A 19,848-nucleotide genomic window follows, 5' to 3' on the forward strand; every position below is an offset into this window, starting at 1 on the left:
GAGGCCCCACAGGACAGGTCCAAGTTCTGTCCCCCTGGACCTGGGGTTGTGATCTTGCTTAGAAACAGGGTCTTTGAATATGTGATTAGTAAGGATCTTAAGGTGAGACACTGGATTAGTGTGGGCCTTAAACCCAACAGCAAGTGTCCTTATAAGAGAAAGGCAGAAGGAGATTTGAGACAGGAGACAGGAGCCGCCATGCGAGGATGGAGGCGGTGGTGGTGAGTGGGTGCAGCCAGGAGCTCAGGATGCCTGGAGCCTCCAGGAGATGGGAGAAGCAGGAAGGGTCCTCCCCTGAGCCATGGGGGATTCACTCCTCGTGCTAAGCGCTGGTCTGTGGTTCCTTGTTACAGATGCCCAGACGCTGAGGCAGGTGGGAGAGTGGGAGCTCAGGTACAGGGCCTGGGAGCGAGCGGGCGCGAGGGGGCTGCTGTGGGAGGTGGGGCAAGGTGGTACAGAGGAACGCACCAGCCCCAGGCCACTCAGACACAGAGGAGCCCCTGCCCTGGGAGGCCCCTCTGCAGTGGCCACGTCCTGAGGACGCAGGGGTGCTGCCCGGGGTTGGGGCTGGGACACTCACTATATTTCTTGCAGTAGTGGGTGGCGACCTCGGAGGAGGTGCAGTACCTCCGCGTCTCGTAGTTCTCGTAGAAACTGCTGACTGCCATCCCCAGACAGTGGTTGGGCAGCACCAGGAACACGCGATCCAGGGTTTTGGAAAGTTCTTCCAGTTTTACAGCTGCGTTAGGGAGGTAAGACCAGTCTGCGCTAGAGGGCACACCACACCCACCTCCAGGACGGGCCTGGTCAGGGCGGGCAAAGGGCCTTATCCGTGCTGTGTGGAGTGAGGGGGCACCTCCCAGGGACGCCCCTGCCGGCTCTGCACAGGGCAAGGACGCCGCAGACGCCTGCCCACCAGTCATGGCTAGCCGGGCAGGGCCAGCTGGGGCAGAGGGGCTGGTGAGCATGAACTGGGCCCATTGCCTGAGTCCCGCCTTGGCTGTGGCTGGTGCCTCCCTGTCTGGGCGGAGTGGCTCCGTGGATGGCCATGGGGGCTGCGGGTGGTCTCCAGGTGCCCACCTGGGATGCGCATGATGGTGACCATCAGGAAGGTGGCGATGCCTGACAGGATGTTGAAGATGGTCAGCCTCGTGTAGGCGGTGGCCGCCCCCAAGAAGAAGAAGTTCATCAGGTACATGAGGGGGATGATGGCCCAGCCGTAGAGCAGGAGCAGCAGCAGGGTGTCGGCCATGTGGCCGTCCCGTGTGAAGGCACGCACGTCGAAGGCCTTAAACACCACCTGTGGCGGCACAGGGAGGCGCTGCTGTGCATGCCAAGCTGAGAGGAGCTCACGGGTGGGGAAGGGGTGAGAGGAGCATTTGGAGGTCCTCAGACCCCTCCTGGTCAGCTCGCCCATGTCCATCAGCCCCACAGGCCATGTCTGGCCCCCGCGGTCGCTTTCAGCCCCAGGACCCTCTCTGTCCCAGTTTCCCCTCGTCCCCTTGCACCCGGAGCTGTAACCAGGGTGGCTGCTCCGGGTGCTGCCCATGCATGGAGGGTAAAGGCTGAGGGTGCAGGGAGGAGGCGAGGGGGCAGCCGCCAGGGGATTCCAGCCGTCCTCCCTGAGTCGGGCCGAGCTGCCGGCCTAGGGGCTGCCCAGCTGCTTCCGGTTCTGCACAGGGGTCCCAGGGCAAGCCCCCTGCGGTCTGCAGGGGAACGGATCCAGCACCCTCCGGCGCTCACCAGCAGCAGCAGACTGGGGATGAGGAAGGAGATGAGGTCCCACAGCAGAGCAGAGAGCCAGAAACTGGCCACGTGGACTCCACTCACAAACTGCACATGCTTGGCCTGCACGGCCCTCTCGCTGACTGCCAGGATGGAGAACGTGCTGGCCAAGAATGCCATGGCAAAGAGCAGGTTGAGGGCAATGTCGAATCCCTTCCGGCCCCTGCGGGGGACAGAGAAGGTCAGGGACAGAGCACAGCACGTCTGGGTGGCAGGAAAGGTCGGGTTCTCGGTTATGACCGCCCAAGGCATGCAGGGCAGCAGCCCGACCACTAAGGGGCTTATGGGAGAGCACGAGCACCATGGTTCCATACCGGGAACATCTGCCCCCACCGGAGAACGGTTCCTCTGGACTTCCTATGCTGACCATGTGACGATGGCAGCGTCACTCTCCCTCATTACCCCCCTCCCAGCCCTCAGCCCCACGGCTGCCGGCGACCTTGCCCAGGTGTGGAGGTCCCGAGCCCCACCTCCTCCTGGAGTGTGGCAAAGGGAAAGCCTCTCCCGGCCTCTGTGTGCCACTCTAGGATCCTGAGTTGATGGCAAGGAGAGCAGATCGAGGGCTGCTGCTTTTCTGCTCTTGGGGCAGGGATGGAGCCAGAAGCTGGGAGGCAGCCATCGCCAGGCCTAGGCCTAGCCTGGAAGGTGGGTGGAGACGACACTGCCCTGAGGAGGAGTGGCTATTCTGAAATTAACAGAATTTTTGGCCTCCTCTGGGTGGTTCCAGGAGCTCTGGGGGCTCTGTGGCCGGCATAGGGGGTAGCCCTGCCCACACAATGGCATGGCAGGCTCCCGACGTGCGGCCATCTAAGGGACAGGGACAGCAGTTCTTGCCGAGTCCTGCTCTGCTCACCCTCCATCACCTCAGCTCATGTGCCCAGCGGGTCACACTGCTGGAGAGAGCAGTGCGGAGCGAGGACAGTGGCTGACAGGAGCCAGGTAGATTTAGGAGGAGAAGGCAGGGCTGCCTGCTGAGCCTTCATGGGTCCCCGTGAGGACCGCAGTGCATGGGATGGCCCACAGCTGATCTGCTGTCACAGGGAGTTGGGGCTGTGGATGGTGGAGGAGGATGTGGCAGGGGTTTCCCACCAGACCCAGTGGCTTTGGGAGGGCAGACATAATGCTCTATCTATGGGCCCGTGGCAGTGCCCAGGGCAGTCAGTCCTGGGGGCTCTGGCCAGGGCAGACAGGGACGGGCAGTGCACATACTCGTTGAACTGGTCCTTGGCAGCCTGCAGGGCGCTCCGGGGCTGGGGGAAGTTGGAGACCACAATGGAGGCGTGAGGCCCGCACAGCAGCTTGAACAGAAGGTTGTCCACGACGGCCAGGGCAGTGGCTGGAGAGTGGTACGCCTGGTTGTTGAACAAGGCGGTGACGACCGTGCGCTCTCCCACATCTCTGAAGGACGCTGCCACAAGGCACCGCTCATTAAAGCCGCCCCCCTCCACAGAGGCCCTGAAGATCAAGAACTCCTCCAGGTCACCTGGGGAGCAATGGCAGAGTCAGGGGACACAGGAAGAGGTGACACCTGGGCACCCCCTGCCACCTGAGCATGGCTAATCAGGGACCCAATAGAGTGGTGCCAGCATCCTCTGAGCTGCCCGCCCCGTCACCCTTCTCCTAAGGAGAGTATAATTTCTGGCAAGGTTTTGTCATCATTCAGTATGTGGAACTTTGAATGCCAGTCAGGAACCGGGAAAGGAGCTGCAAAATAAGAAAACCTTCCAGTAGGTTCCATTAACCAGAGCACGGTCCCTGTTCTGAGCCTGGGGCAGTATCCAACTATGACTACCAAGACTCTTTCTCTTTGTTTTTTTGAGACAGTCTTGCTCTGTCACCCAGGCTGGAGTGCAATGGTGCGATCTTGGCTGACTGCAGCCTCCACCACCCAGGTTCAAGCCATTCTCCTGCCTCAGCCTCCAGAGTAGCTGGGATTACAGGTACCCATCACCACACCTAGCTAATTTTTGTGTTTAGTAGAGACAGAGTTTTGCCATGTTGACCAGGCTGGTCTCGAACTCCTGACCTCAAGTGATCCACCTGCCTCGGCCTCCCAAAGTAGTGGGATGACAGGTGTGAGCCACTGTGCCTGGCCAAGAATTGTGAGTTTTAAGATGTTGAAAGAAAACACCCTGTCACACGAAGGCACACTGTGGCCAGCATCATCACAAAGCAAAGGTAACTTGAAGTCACTATGCTTCTGCATTTTGCCCATGAATGATCCTGAAAGACACAGCTTCAGTAAAGAGACGCCTGACAAAGCCTGGCCCCAGGATGCCAGTGTCTCTGGCACCTCCAGGGCGCTTCCCCTGACTCAGTGCCGTGATCTGCCACCCAGGGGACATCCGCAATGTTTCCAGGCATGTTTGATGGTCATGATGGGGTGGGGCAAGGTCAGGGATGCTGCTGAACCTCCCTCAGTACATTCGGAACAGCCAAGAACCATCCTCCCCAGATGTCGACCCTGCTGCAGTCAGGAAGGCGAACTCTGGCTGCAGGACTGGCCCCCGATCCCCCCGTCCCGCCCCCAGGATGCCCCTTACCGAGCACCTCGCGGGGCTCCTGTCCCTCAGCCTGCAGTGCGTCTTTCAGATGCTCTGACAGCTGCTGACCCAGCTGGGAGGTCCCGGGAACTGAGAAGGGCACGACGGTTCTGCCATACTCGCCCAAGGTCAGCCTCAGCATGGGGTCGTCGAAGAGCTCCGAGGAGTAGTTGATGGCCAGGAGGGCCAGGGTGACGCAGGTCAGAGGCACCAGGACCTGTGCCGCCACCATTTTCCACTCGCGCCAGCTGTATGCGGCCTTCTTCAGGAACATGGCCCAGAACTGCTGGCAGTGCAGGGCGAGCTGCGGCAGAGGGGACGCAGGTGACACCGGCACCGCTTGGGGGCCAGCGCCTGACCCCCACCCACCTGCGGCAGGTGCTGTTCTGTGTGACGCCAGCCTGGGGGCCTGCAGCTGAGGTTGCACCGGAGACTCCCAGAGCGTTGAAACGGCCGTGGGAGGAGCTCAGTGCACCACATGGCAGGGTCACCTGTGCAGACTCTGCAGGTCTCCATGGGGCCCTGCACGTTGGCACTATTTTATTTTTTCGAGACAGGGTCACTCTGTCACTGGGGGTGGAGTGCAGTGGTGTGATCTCAGCTCACTGCAACCTCCACCTCCTGGGTTCCTACCTCAGCCTCCCAAGTAGCTGGGATTACAGGCGCACACCACCACACCCAACTAATTTTTGTATTTTTAGTAGAGATAGGGTTTTGTCATGTTGGCCTAGGCTGGTCTTGAACTCCTGACCTCAAGTGATCTGCCTGCCTTGGCCTCCCAATGTACTGGGATTACAGGCATGAGCCACCACACCCGGCCCAGACACTGTTTCATTGTCTCAGGACAGTAGAGGACCAGCTGCCATCCCCTGCCCTCCCCCTGCCACAAGGAGACACCACCACACAGGTCACAGGAAACAGATGGCCGAGCCTCCCAACCAGCCTGACTGCCTCGTTCTCCAGCTTCTTTCCTTCCTGGTCCTCCGAGACAGAGAGCGTCAGGGCTTTGAGATCAGGCTGACCAGGGATCAGAATGAGCTCTGTGACTCTGTCACATCTGACTTTGGCCCAGGCCTCGGTTTCCCATCTGTGAACCGAGTGCATCAACCCCCCTCCGTGTCGTTGGCTGCTGGAGAGCCCCATCAACACAGAGCTGGGCACCCGACAAGCTCCTGTTGAGCAGGGTGCTGTGCCTGAGGTAGAGCATGAGAAATTCCAGTTGCTCCATTCAAACGCTTCTCCCTGCCGACCCATGCGGTGTGAGCCGCTGCCCGCCCTCTGCCCGGTGTGCTGACTCTCCCGGACCCTGTTTGCGCCCTCGCAGACTCTCCTCTGCATGGGCTTACATGAGGCGTTTGGGGGCTGCTCGCCCTTCCCCCGCCACCCGCCCACCCACCTGGGCACTCACCCCAGTGTTGAGCTTGACAGCGGTGCGCTCCTCCTCAATGAGGGCTCCAATGCCGTCGGAGGGGTCCATGGCCCCACAGAGGTTGCTGTCCACAGCCCAGTCGCTGGCGCGCCTCTCGTGCTGGTACTGCAGGGCAGGGAGCTGGATGGCCTGGATGTCCATACTGCTGTCCACCAGCTTCCCGACCCTGTGCCGATACACACAGGGACCGGTCAGGACCCAGCTCCCCGGGTGGGTGGAGGGAGGGACTATGGTTAGAAGCACTGAGGGGAGCAGTGTTGCCGCAGTCCTTGGCTTGCTCATGCATCTGCTTATGTGTTCCCTCACTCATCAGTGTCTCCGGCCACCATGCACAGCTAATTTTTGTATTTTTAGTAGACATAGGGTTTCACCATGTTGGCCAGGCTGATCTCGAACTCCTGACCTCAAGTGATCCACCCACCTCGGCCTCTCAAAGTGCTGGGATTACAGGCATGAACCACCACGCCTGGCAGAGGAGGTGATTTTTTAATATTATGTGAATTACATCACACACACAAACACACACACACACACCCCTTCCTAGAGCTCCCCGCGGATTAGGAAACACAACTGAGGCTGCAGCAGGCAGGAGGCACCCCCCGGCTGGCTTAGCAACCTTGTCAGGCCACGCGCGGAGCCCGTGTGAGCCCTGTCCGCCTGCTTCTTGCTCCTGTGTGCAGGCTGCCGTGAGGCCTAAGTACCTGCTCCTCTGGCCCTTGGCAGAGCCCTTCTCCCTCACTGGATTCTCCCAGTCCCACTCATCTTTCATGATCTGGTCACAGACACCAAGTGTTGCCATCTCGTCAGTATTCCCTCTGATTAAAAGCCTTCCTGCCCATGGTCTGAGCTCCAGTGGGCGCTTACCAGCCTGGCTAGCTCTCCCCAGGTCCTAGACAAACCAGGAAAAGCTTCTGATTATTTTTCTCTTGAGACCAGGAGCTCAGAGAGGCCAGGGTCAGGTGTGGGGCCTGGAGCTGAGTCACAGGTGGGCCGTGTGGTGAGTATGAGATGGGGCCAGAGAGGCCTGAGACCTTGAGAGACAAGAGGCCCTGTGGCTGCTGAGACGCAGCAGGATCAACCCGGGTTCTACCCTCAGAGCCGGCTGACTCCAGGCCAGCCCGTGGTTTCTTTCTGGTATGTTCATGCTTCCTTCCTTCCTTCAACCAGGATTCACAGAATCAGTCAGTCAGTGCTCGGTCCTGTGTGGGACACAGGTCAGCGGGCAGTCCCTCCCTCCCTCTGCCGCCTTGCCTGGCCTTTTTCCCTGGGTCTGTTCCTGGACACATGGTCCCCTGCACAGGTGTCCCCAGAGCATGCACCACCATGTCCTGCATGTATGATCACCTATTCTGTCGCCTCCTCTAGGCTGTGGGCTCCCTAATGAGGAAAACCTATCTCACGTTTTTTTCTTTTTCTTTTGACACAGGGTTTTGCTCTGTCCCCCAGGGTGGAGTGCAGTGGCACAATCTCAGCTCACTGCAACCTCCACTTCCCAGGTTCAATTGATTCTCCTGCCTCAGCCTCCCAAGTAGCTGAGATTACAGGTGTGTGCCACCATGCCCGGCTAATTTTTGTAGTTTTAGTAGAGATGGTGGCTGGGGGTGGTGGCTCACGCCTGTAATCCCAGCACAGATCTTCAGGTGGGTCACCTGAGGTCAGGAGTTCCAGACCAGCATGGCAAAACCCCATCTCTGTTAAAAATACAAAAAAACTAGCTGGGCGTAATGACGTGCGCCTGCAGTCCCAGCTACTGAGGCTGAGGCAGGAGAATCGCTTGAATCTGGGAGGCAGAGGTTGCAGTGAGCTGAGATTGCACCACTGCACTCCAGCCTGGGAGACAGAGCGAGACTCTGTCTCAAAAAAAAAGAGATGGGATTTCACCATGTTGACCAGGCTAGTCTCAAACTCCTTGGCTCAAGTGATCGCCTGCCTCGGCCTCCCAAAGTGCTGGGATGACAGGCGTGAGCCACCATGCCCAGCCCCCATGCAGTTCTGAGGGTCTGGATGAGATAGTTCCCATCTTCATTAACGACACAGGTATCCCCCAAGGACGATCTAAGCCCAAGAAGAGCTGGGCACGCCTCTGACGCCGTGTGCCAGCTAGACCCGTGGCGGGTCTAGCACCCCAAGGCAGTGCAGGCCCCTCACGTGTGCCGCCGTTTCCCACGCACACCAGTGTTGCTGACAGTCACAATCTGCACTTGGGGCTCTGACGGCAGCCACTGCCCGCCCCACCCCAGGCTGTTCCTCCAGCCTCACGTGGGCATTTGAGATCATAACCGAGGTGACTGTTTATCACTGCACTTTTTAGAAGTCCTCGGCTGAGCACGGTGCCTCACGCCTGTAATCCCAGCACTTTGGGAGGCCAAGGTGGGTGGATCACCTGAGGTCAGGAGTTTGAGACCAGCCTGACCAACATGGAGAAAACCCATCTCTACTAAAAATACAAAATTAGCTGGGCGTGGTGGCACATGCCTGTAATCCCAGCTACTCGGGAGGCTGAGGCAGGAGAATCTCTTGAACCCAGGAGGCGGAGGTTGCGGTGAGCCGAGATCGCACCACTGCACTCCAGCCTGGGCAGCTAGAGTGAAACTCCACCTCAAAAAAAAAAAGTCCTCTGCAGCACGGAGCCCAGTCCTAGGTGGACGGAAACGCGCATTTACTGACCGAAGGAAGACTTCCTCCATGGTGGTGATGGACGCCCCAAAGCTGGCAATGCCCAGCTCTTTCTGCTTCTTCTCCAGTTTAGCAAAGAGACCTTCAAACCTGAAAAACAGACCCAGCATTATGAGTCACTTCTCAGTGACTTTCTAGATAATTTGTTCCTAAAGCATCACCCCCCTCGGCCAGGCACAGTGCCTCACGCCTGTAACCCCAGCACTTTGGGATGCCAAGGCGGGCGGATCACCTGAGATCAGGAGTTCGATACCAGTCTAGTCAACATGGTGAAACCTGTCGCTATCAAAAACATAAAAAATTAGCCACGTGTGGTAGCAGGTGCCTGTAGTCCCAGCTACTCAGAAGGCAGAGGCAGGACAACACTTGAACCCAGGAGGAGGAGGCTGCAGTGAACCGAGATTGCGCTACTGCACTCCAGCCTGGGTGGCAGAGTGAAACTCTGTCTCAAAAAAAAATAATAAATAAATAAATAAATAAAATTTAAAAAATAAGGAGGCCAGGTGCAGTATCTCACACCTGTAATCCTAGCACTTTGGGAGGCCGAGGTGGGCAAACTGCCTGAACTCAGGAGTTCGAGACCAGCCTGAGCAACACGGTGAAACTCTGTCTCTACTAAAATAAATAAAACAAAACAAAACAACAAACAACAACAACAACAAAAACTACCCAGTCATGGCGGCTTGTGCCTGTAATCCCAGCTACTCGGGAGGCTGAGGCAGGAGAATTGCTTGAACCCGGGAGGCGGAGGTTGCGGTGAGCTGAGATCGCACTACTGGACTCCAGCCCGGGCAACAGAGCAAGACTCCGTCTCCAAAAACTAAACTAAACTAAACTAAAATGAATCACCCCCAATTCCCCTGTAGAATGGGGCAGGGGCCACAGGAGGTTAATTCCTTGAAATACCTTTTTTTTTCTTTTTTTCTTTAGATGGAGTTTTGCTCTGTTGCCCAGGCTGCAGTGCAGTGGCAAAATCTCGGCTCACTGCAAGCTCTGCCTCCCAGGTTCATGGCATTCTCCTGCCTCAGCCTCCAGAGCAGCTGGGACTATAGGCGCCCGCCACCACACCCAGCTAATTTTTTGTATTTTTAGTAGAGACGGGGTTTCACCGTGTTAGCCAGGATGGTCTTGATCTCCTGACCCTGTGATCCACCTGCCCTGACCTCCCAAAGTGCTGGGATTACAGGCATGAGCTACCGAGCTACCGTGCCTGGCCAAAATGCCTTTTTTTTTTTTTTTTTTTGGAGACAGGGTCTTGGTCTGTCACTCAGGCTGGAGTGCAGTGGTGTAATCTCGGCTCACTGAAGCCTTGACCTCCTGGGCTCAAGCGATCCTCTCACCTCAGCCTCCCAAGTATCTGGGGCTACAGGTGTACACAACTACACGTGGCTAAGTTTTGTTTTTTTTTTTTGAGACTGAGTCTTGCTCTGTCACCCAGGCTGGAGTGCGGTGGTGCAATCTTGGCTCACTGCAAGCTCTGCCTCCCAGCTTCATACTATTCTCTCGCCTCAGCCTCCCGAGTAGCTGGGACTACAGGCGCCCACCATCACGCCTGGCTAATTTTGTTTTTCTATTTTTAGTAGAGACGGGGTTTCACCATGTTAGCCAGTTCATGGTCTCGATCTCCTGACCTCGTCATCCACCCGCTTTGGCCTCCAAGTGCTGGGATTACAGGTGTGAGCCACCGTGCCTGGCCATGTGGCTAATTTTTAATTTTTCTGTAGAGATGGGGTCTCACTATGTCGCCCAAGCTGATCTCCTTCTCCTTCTGCCTTGGCTTCTGAAAGTGTTGGGATTACAGGCATGAGCAACCATGCCTGGCTAAAAGTGAGGTTTGTATGGTTTGATTCCCTGGTTTTTTCTTCCTTTTTTTTTTTTGAGATGGAGTCTCCCTCTGTCACCCAGGCTGGAATGCAGGGGTGCAGGGGTGCAGGGGTGTGATTTCGGCTCACTGCAACCTCTGCTCCTGGGTTCAGTGATTCTCCTGCCTCAGCCTCCTGAGTAGCTGGGATTACAGGCACCCAACACCATGCCCGGCTAATTTTTGTATTTTTTTTTTTTTTAGTAGAGACGAGGTTTCACTGTGTTGGCCAGGATGGTCTTGATCTCCTGACCTCATGATCCGCCCGCCTTGGCCTCCCAAAGTGCTGGGATTACAGGCGTGAGCCACCGTGCACAGCTGGGAAACACTTTCTAAGAATAAAATTAATAGAAGAAGTCACAAGAGAAAGGATGTTGCTACATTAAGTACAAAATCTAGGCCAGGTGCAGTGGCTCACACCTGTAATCCCAGAACTTTGGGAGGCTGAGGTGGAAGGATCACTTAAGCCCAGGAGTTCAAGACCAGCTTGGGCAACATAACAAGACCCCATCTCTACAAAAAAAATAAAAAAACTAGCCGGACATGTTGATACACACCTGTAGTCCCAACTATTCGGGAGGCTGAGGTGGGAGATCACGTGAGCCCAGGAATTCAAGGCTGCAGTGAGTTGTGATTGCACCACTGCACTCTAGCCTGGGTGACAGAGCAAGACCTTGTTTTTAAAATAAACAAATGTGGCCAGGCATGGTGGCTCATGCCTGACATCTCAGCACTTTGGGAGGCCGAGGTGGGTGGATCACCTGAGGTCAGGAGTTTGAGACCAGCCTGGCCAACATGGTAAAACCCCGTCTCTACTAAAAATACAAAAATTACAGGTGGGTGCACGCCTGTAATCCCAGCTACTTGGGAGGCTGAGGCAGGAGAATAGCTTGAACCTGGGAGGCAGAGGTTGCAGTGAGCCGAGATTGTGCCACTGCACTCTGGACTGGGCAGCAGAGTGAGGCTCCATCTCAAAACAAATAATAAATAAATAACAAATAAAATAAATAAATGGAAAATGGAAAAAAATCTGACAAAATCAAACAACAAACTGGAGAAAAGTGCAATAAACTGATATTATCCAGATAATATCCAGACTGATAGTGTCATGGAACACTGGCTTCCCTCCCCTTGCTGGTTCTGCCGTGTGTGTGAGACAGTGATGAGCAGGTGCTAACATCTCCAGCTCTGACACTGAGACCAAATTCACCACCTGTGTGCAAATACAGACTCAGTTTCATGAGTAGTTCTGAGTGCAGCCGCAGCACGTGTTGAGCCTGGTGTCAGAAGGGGGAGTGTGAGCCCTGCGTCAGCACTGAGCGCCCTTTTGGTGAGTCAGATACGTGCTTCTCCTTTTCAGGTCCTAATTATGTTTCTCCTTGCTAGGAGGCCTGGCACCTAGGACCCAGCCAAGCAGATTCATCTGGGCTGATGGTGCCCAGGCTGAGGGTCTAAGAGTGTCAACTGGCCAGGCCAGAGAGGGGCAGAGCAGGTGCCTCTGAGCACCAGGCCCTCGTGGCCCATGGGGATCCCATCTTGGATGTATACCTGTGCGTGCCCTCCCTGGGAGGCATACCTGTGCGTGCTCTCTCTGGGAAGGATGAAAGACAGCTCAGCCCCAGCGCTGCTCTCCAGCGTGGCGTTGGGCACGTGGTGGTGGACCAGCTGGGAGATGTCTTCCGGATTGCAATGCGGCTCCTTCACCAGCGTCATGTGATAGCCGGCACCTGGAATACAGGGCCACGTGTGAGATCTTTGGCTGATCCCCCAGGTCTCTTCATGCCCACCCCGGGGTCTCTAGGGCTCACACCAGGCAAGCTGGTGGGAAGGAGGCCAGAGAACCGGAGGTAGGCAGCTGAAGCAGAATGAATGTGTCTTGGAGCTCCCTGTGCTGTCCCAAGGGTCTCACCTCCCGCTCCTGCTGGGAAGAGCTGCTGGGGATCTAGGGTGCTGAGCACTGTCAGGGGCACCTGCTGGAAGGTGGGGTCTCCCCCCAGCTATACAAGCACCAGGGAAGGATATCATCAGCAGCGACGGACCACGTGTGAGGGATTCTGTCTTGTGGGGTAACACTGATGGTTATGGTGTGGTTCCAGGAAGGGACTGTCAGCAGGAGCAGGAGCGAGAGCTACCGGCTGCAAGACCGCACTGCACGGCACTATCAGAGATGCATCTCACCTCTTTCCCAGCGTCACCGTGCAGGAGATGGAATTCCATGTCCTTTTTTTTTTTTTTTTGAGACAAGTCTCACTCTGTCACCCAGGCTGGAGTGCAGCTGCACAATCTTAGCTCACTGTAACTTCTCCCTCCTTGGTTCAAGTAGTTATTCTCCTGCCTCAGCCTCCCCAAGTAGCTGGGATTACAGGCATGCACCACCATACCTGGTTAAGTTTTTGTATTTTAGTAGAGACAGAGTTTTACCATGTTGGCCAGGCTGGTCTTGAACTCCTGACCTCAAGTGATCTGCCTGCCTTGGCCTCCCAAAGTGCTGGGATTATAGGTGGTGAGCCACCACGCCTGGCCCCATGTCCTCTTTAGAGACAAGGATGCCAGCCCCAGGAAGAACAATGGCTCTGCCAACTGGGCAGTGGGGCAGGAAGTGGCTAGTGAAACTCTCAGAGGCCGTGGTGGATGGTTCCTCATCTCCTAAGGCCTGCTGTCCTCCCTCTTGGTAACAAAACCCTGGTATCTTGGCTGAGCATGTGGCTGCCCAGGACAAAGGCCATCCCCTCCAGCCTGCTGCTGACCACACTGGGTTGCCACTCAGTCACTAGGGGGCAGAAGTGGGACGTGAACTTGGGGGGTGTCCTGAGGGGAGGAGGGCTCCTATGTCTTTGCTCCACCCCCTGTTGGAATGTGGGGGACGCTGGCACACCCAGATCGTGCTGGACCAGGAGGCGACCTTGAAAGGTAAGCCATAGTTGCACAGTACAGTCAGAGGTCTGGGCCCAGATCCTGTCAGCCCCTGCTGGCCCTGGCCATGCTGTGAGCTGCTCTCACGTGGGAGCTGCCATGTTGGTGCGTGTGTTGGCCTCTCCAAGGGCAGTGCTGCTCCTAGTGGCACTGGGCTTGGCCTCTGTTCTTCTGGTCATGGCTGAACCACATCCTAACCAAATTGAGACTTTCAGCTCCATTTCCTGCCTCTTCCCTCTCACAAGCCCCCCTGCCTGGTTGGGCTCTCCACCCAGAGGCAACAGACAGGAAGTCTAGAAAAGGCCACCCCTGCCTGATCTGAGGGCCCTTCATGAAGGTAGCAGCCATTCCCTCAGCACGGCAGCCAGGACACCGACCCTGTCGCGGGCTGGCCCCACCGCTCACCGTATTTCTGCTTGAGGAACAGCGAGGACCCGCAGCACTGCAGCTCCCCCTTGGCCATGATGGCGATGCGGTCTCCCAGCAGGTCAGCCTCGTCCATGAAGTGGGTGGTCAGCACGATGGTGCGGTCACTTTTCTGCCGCTGAAGAAGATCCCAGATGGCCCTCCTGGAGATGGCGTCCATGCCCGAGGTGGGCTCGTCCAGTATCAGCACCTGGAGGGAGAGACACAGTCTCGCGACGCTGGTAGAGCCACACCCCGGGCCCAGGCTGGCCTTGCGGTAGGCCCCATCGAGGGGTTCGCGGAGCCGGCTTGAGTCCTCCAAGGACGGTGATGGGCTTGTCTGGGGTGTCAAGGGCCAAGGTGCCCGGGCCATGGCGGAAGGGCCAGCCCAGGTCGAGCAGGAGGGGAACCCACTGCCTCCAGTCCCACCGCCACACCTTGGAGCCTGCGATGAGGGCGATGCCGATGGAGAGCTTGCGCCTCATGCCCCCGCTCAGGAAGCGGCTCCGTGAGTTCCACTTGTCCTCCAGGCCGATGATGTGCAGCATCTGCTTGACTTCTTCAGGGCACTTCTGACGTGACAGGCCCTTCAGCTGCAACGACAGGGGACGCAGGGAGATGCAGGGCTCCTGGCGGGAGGCCGACCCTGGCCAGCGAGGTTCTGGTGAGAGGAACCTCTCCTTGACGTAGCTGGACTCAGAGCCCTGGCTCCTGCCCTCCTGGCTCCCTTCCTCCAGTTTAGCTCCTTGGAAGACTGCCCCAGAAACTCGAGCACATCAGTGGAAACACCCCTGCACACCCCTGGCCCCCAACTCACCTGGGCGTAGAAATAAAGGTGCTCTGCGACTGTCAAGTTGTCAAACAGGATGTCGTGCTGTGGGCACAAGCCCAGGCTCTTCCGGATCTGAACCATGTCCTGGGAAATTTCATACCCGCTGATGTATGCCCGTCCACTGGTGGGGGGAAAGAGACCTGGGGCCCAGCAGGAGACCCCACATTCAGCATGAAGATCCTGCTCGTCAGCACCCGGGGTAATGACCCCCCACCACCTGTCTGTCTCCCCTAATTTCCTCTGAGGACCCTGCCCATGAGAGGGCACGGAACCCCACTCCCACTGGGGTGGGCTTTGGCTGGGCCAGTGGGAAAAAGAAGCGGCATGGAAACAGCCCTGCCACTGGGACGCACAGCTGGTCAGGGAGGAGAAACCCACGGCACACATACACAGAGTCACCACAATCAGCCCCCGCCCGGGGTCCCAGCCTGTGCCACTGCCAGACACTTTGGTGCTTGGGGAAGACAGAGTGAAATGCCAGCAGCAGGTGTGGTGCACAGGGGAGAGCTCTCAGAGAGGGGTTTGGTGACAGAATTAGCATGGGGTTGAGCTGCTCCTGCGTGGCCTCTGTTTTTACTGACCCTATCAAGCTTGGGTATTCACGGACGGAGGCGCCGAGGAGGGCAGGGGTCCCTGGGGTTCTCCCTGCATTCATGGACAGAGGCGGTGAGGAGGGCAGCATTCCCTGGGGGTCCCCCGGCATGTCCCTGACAGAGGCGGTGAGGAGGGCAGGGGTCCCCCTGCATTCACGGACAGAGGCGGTGAGGAGGGCAGGGGTCCCTGGGGGGTCCCCCTGCATTCACGGACAGAGGCGGTGAGGAGGGCAGGGGTCCCTGGGGTCCCCCGGCATGTCCCGGACAGAGGCGGTGAGGAGGGCAGCGTTCCCTGGGGGTCCCCCGGCATGTCCCAGACAGAGGCGGTGAGGAGGGCAGGGGTCCCCCTGCATTCACGGACAGAGGCGGTGAGGAGGGCAGGGGTCCCTGGGGGGTCCCCCTGCATTCACGGACAGAGGCGGTGAGGAGGGCAGGGGTCCCTGGGGTCCCCCGGCATGTCCCGGACAGAGGCGGTGAGGAGGGCAGGGGTCCCTGGGGGTTCCCCGGCATGTCCCGGACAGAGGCGGTGAGGTGGGCAGTCCCTGCTTGTGCCCCTGGGCCTGCAGGGCTGAGGTGCATCTCCTGCCGCTGTGGTTGGGGAAGGCCCGAAAGCCCCATTGAGGGAGTGAGGCGGGGCTGGCGCTGAGATGGTGTTAAAGGGGGGCCTGCCGGTGGCAGGGGTGTGAGGCGCCCGGCCCTCACCTGTGAGCATGGAGAGGGTGGTGGTCTTCCCGGCGCCGTTGTGGCCCAGCAGGACGGTGATCTGTCCCTCGTACAGGTTGAGGTTCAGGTCTCTGACGGCCGCCCTGTCCTTATTTCCCACCCTGAACACCTGCAGGAAAGGCAGAGGCTGCCCTGGGCTACCCACAGCCCCGAGGCCCACGGCCAAGGCCTCTCCTGCTCCCCTGCCCGACCGTCTCAGAAGGAACCAAGCCTAGCGTCACCATCAGTATGCAGAGGGGAGGGACGTTTCGGGCAGATGCTGCTCCTGGCTGCTCCCCTCCGGTCTCCCCCAGCCCCAACACGTCCCAGACACCCTCAGTGTCTCTGCAACCCTGGGAGGCCCATGAGGCCGAGGCACTGCTGGACGGCTGAGTCTGGCATTTCCTGAGAAGCTGGAGATGTGGTCTGTGCCCTGGGGAACTGGTTAGAGGGCAGCGGAGGGTTCCTGCCCTCCTTCAGGGTAGGAGGGAGCAAGGCACAGAGGGAGCGCCTGACGGGCTATGAGGTCTCACCGCCGTGCTGGTAAGTCTTCCCATGGTCCTGGCAGCCCCGGCCCTCCCTGTCCCCACAGGAGGCGGCACCTTGGACAGGTGCTTGATCTTGATCCCCGCCACCAGGTCCTCTGGCTCGGCTTCAAAGTACTCGTTTCTGAGTGCTTTCTCGGGGTCACTGTCTTCTTCCTCCTTCCCTGCAACCGCCCTTGGCTTCCCACACCAATAGGAGGGCTGGGAGGGAAGCAGACAGCTGTCAGTTTGTTGTGTTTGTGACGAGCAAAGCAACAACCAGCAGACACACTAGATGCACACAGCCACGCAGCCTCTGTCCCAGGCCTTCGAGGCACTGCTGTGGAGAAGGCGCTGCTCAGGGACAGCCCCAGAGAGCCCCGACTTGTTTCATCCCTGTGAAGGCTCTAAGCCTCAGTTTCCTAACCTGGTAAGTGGGTGTAACGGTTACATACAGGCTTGTGAAGATGAACTCAGATCCGATACAGGGGAATGGGAGTGTGTCAGCTATGAAATTTCATACAGACAGAAGTTATCTAACGCTCCAGTCCAGAGGGATGTTGGAGCCAAAATGGAAAGGAAGCTGTGTCCCCATGCCACCCGGCTGTTTCTTTGCTCAAGCCCCACATGAGCTCATGACTGTAAGCAAGAGAAGCCGAAGGCGCCATGCCTCCCTCTACTATGAGGAAGCCTCTTCCCATCTTCCCTGTGGCCATCACAGAAATACCTCAGTGCATGGGGTAAGAACACAGCCACACACCTCACACAGTGCCCTCGAGGACAGCCTGGTGCCTACATGGAGGCAGTCGACACAGTGGTGCGGGCAGAGCACCAGGGAAGGTGGAAGCAGTGCCTTGGCAGGATCAGCGCCAGGGCAGCTGCGGGGCGGGGACTCGTTCACCCGCAGCTCCACGCCCAGTGCACTTCCAGTACCTGGAACGGCGTCTGGCACACACTGCACTCCACTGGTTCTCAGGGACACAGCTCTCATATGTAAAGTTATTTTAAAATCAGAATGCATCTTGGCTGGGTGCGGTGGCTCAAGCCTGTAATCCCAGCACTTTGGGAGGCTGAGGCGGGCGAATCACGAGGTCAGGAGATCGAGACCATCCTGGCTAACATGGTGAAACCCCGTCTCTACTAAAAATACAAAAAAATTAGCTGGGCGTGGTAGCGGGCGCCTGTAGTCCCAGCTACTTGGGAGGCTGAGGCAAGAGAATGGCATGAACCCAGGAGGCGGAGCTTGCAGTGAGCCGAGATTGCGACACTGCACTCCAGCCTGGGCGACAGAGCGAGACTCCGTCTCAAAAAAAAAAAAAAAATCAGAATGCATCTTAAACTATAAAATGCCATAGTGTAACTGTGGCATTTTTCTTTCTTAGTGATAGACAAAGTAACCATTCCCTCTAACGATCAGTGTCATCTTACAGTTGATGAATTACAATAGTGGACACTTGATAAATACTTGTGGAATCAAAGAATAAAAACAGAAATGGCCTTGGCTGCAGGTGGTGGCTCACGTCTGTAATCCCAGCACTTTGGGAGGCTGAGGCGGGTGGATTACCTGAGGTCAGGAGTTCAAGACCAGCCTGGCCAACATGGTGAAACCCCATCTCTAATAAAAATACAAAAAAAATTAGCTGCGTGTGGTGGTGCACGCCTGTAATCCCAGCTACTCAGGAGGCTGAGGCAGGAGAATCACTTGAACCTGGGAGGTGAAGGGTGCAGTGAGCTGAGATCACGCCACTGGACTCCAGCCTGGGCAACAGAGCTAGACTCCGAATCAAAGAAAAAAAAAAAAAAAGAAATGACCTTAACTAGCCATCAGTAGGGAATCAGTTAAGTATATGTTGATGGGCCCACAGAATGGAACACTGTGTGTCACCATAAATGAAGGTGGTTTGTTGGGAGCAAGCCCCCCAAAGTCTGGCCATAAACTGGCCCCGAAATTGGCCATAAATAAAATCTCTGCAGCAATGTAACATGTCCATAATGGCCATAACACCCAAGCTGGAAGGTTGTGGGCAAGGAACAGCTGGCCCGCTCAGGGCGGAAAACCGCTTAAAGGCATTCTTAAGCAGCAAACAAAAGCCTGAGAGATCTGTGTCTTAAGGGCGTGTTCCTGCTGCAAGTAATTCGGCCCATCCATTCATTTCCCTTAAGGGATACTTTTAGTTAATGGAATATCTATAGAAACAATGCTAATGACTGGTTTGCTGTTAATAAATATGTGGGTAAATCTCTGTTCAGGGCTCTCAGCTCTGAAGGCTGTGAGACCCCTGATTTCCCACTTCGCACCTCTATATTTCTGCGTGTGTGTCTTTAATTCCTCTAGTGCCGCTGGGTTAAGGTCTCCCCGACCGAGCTGGTCTCGGCAGTGATTCTTAAAAAGCTAATACTTAGATAGAAATATATTTATAAATATAACAACATTCATCAATATGTTTAGATAATAGTTTAAAACTATATTTATAAATAGACAAACATATATATGTATTTAAGATATCTGAGTTGTACTGTTAGGTTAAGAAAAGCAACTTGTAAGCATTTTTTACAATATGATTCTTTTTTTTTTTTTTTTTTTGAGACAGGGTCTCATTTTTTCACCAAAGTTGGAGTGTGGTGGTGTGAACATGGCTCACTGCAGCCTCCTGGGCTCAAGTGATTCTTCTGCCTCAGCCTCTGAAGTAGCTGGGACCACAGGCATGTGCCGCCTGGCTAATTTTTTTAATTTTTTATTTATTTTGTAGAGATGGGGTTGCACTATGTTGCCCAGGCTGGTCTCTAACTCCTGGCCTCAAGTCATCCTTCCACCTCAGCCTCCCAAAGTGCTGGGATTACAGGGATGAGCGACTATGTCCATCCCGATCCCATTTTTTTTTTTTTTTTTGAGATGGAGTCTCGCTCTGTCGCCCAGGTTGGAGTGCAATGGCGCAGTCTCAGCTCACTGCAACCTCCGCCTTCCGGGTTCAAGCAGTCCTCCCTGCCTCAGCCTCCCAAGTAGCTGGGATTAGAGGTGCCTGCCACCACACCCAGCTAATTTTTTTTTTTGTATTTCTTTAGTAGAAACAGGGTTTCACCATGCTGGCCAGGCTGGTCTCAAACTTCTGACCTCAGGTGATCCACCCATCTTGGCCTCCCAAAGTGCTGGGATTACAGGGGTGAGCCACCACACCCGGCCTCCAATCACATTTTTATGAAACTATGCTATATGTCCATCCATCTGTGCTCTATGACAGTAAGTGTAGAGAAGGAAACCCAGCAAAGTACATACCAAATGTCAACAGTGTTCATCTCACCAGTGGGACTGAGCTATAGATTTCAGGAATCCGAACTTTTTTTCTCTTTTTTTTTTTTTTTGAGACAGACTCTCGCTCTGTTGCCAGGCTGGAGTGCAATGGCGCGATCTCAGCTCACTGCAAGCTCCACCTCCCAGGTTCATGCCATTCTCCTGCCTCAGCCTCCCGAGTAGCTGGGACTACAGGCACCCGCCACCACACCCGGCTAGTTTTTTTTTTTTTTTTTTTTTTAGTGGAGATGGGATTTCACTTTGTTAGCCAGGATGGTCTTGATCTCCTGACCTCG

At 56.3% G+C, this 19,848-nt stretch overlaps 1 protein-coding gene across 3 annotated transcripts in view; it reads right to left on the reverse strand.

Annotated features, from left to right (window-relative positions):
* ABCA3 (ATP binding cassette subfamily A member 3) overlaps positions 1-19,848 on the reverse strand; it is a 63,808-nt gene that overhangs the window by 7,599 nt on the left and 36,361 nt on the right. For all 3 annotated transcript variants that reach the window (XM_016928621.4, XM_054668706.2, XM_024350042.2), the window contains 13 exons: positions 16,342-16,485; positions 15,740-15,869; positions 14,430-14,584; positions 14,050-14,205; positions 13,613-13,823; positions 11,871-12,021; positions 8,425-8,523; positions 5,737-5,923; positions 4,329-4,632; positions 2,995-3,268; positions 1,744-1,948; positions 1,081-1,300; positions 581-739 (listed from right to left, as the gene is read on the reverse strand). In XM_016928621.4, coding sequence (XP_016784110.2) covers positions 581-739; positions 1,081-1,300; positions 1,744-1,948; positions 2,995-3,268; positions 4,329-4,632; positions 5,737-5,923; positions 8,425-8,523; positions 11,871-12,021; positions 13,613-13,823; positions 14,050-14,205; positions 14,430-14,584; positions 15,740-15,869; positions 16,342-16,485 — 2,395 coding nt within the window. The remainder of the gene's footprint in view (positions 1-580; positions 740-1,080; positions 1,301-1,743; positions 1,949-2,994; positions 3,269-4,328; positions 4,633-5,736; positions 5,924-8,424; positions 8,524-11,870; positions 12,022-13,612; positions 13,824-14,049; positions 14,206-14,429; positions 14,585-15,739; positions 15,870-16,341; positions 16,486-19,848) is intronic.

Source organism: Pan troglodytes, chromosome 18, assembly GCF_028858775.2.
Source record: "Pan troglodytes isolate AG18354 chromosome 18, NHGRI_mPanTro3-v2.0_pri, whole genome shotgun sequence".
NCBI lineage: Eukaryota > Metazoa > Chordata > Mammalia > Primates > Hominidae > Pan > Pan troglodytes.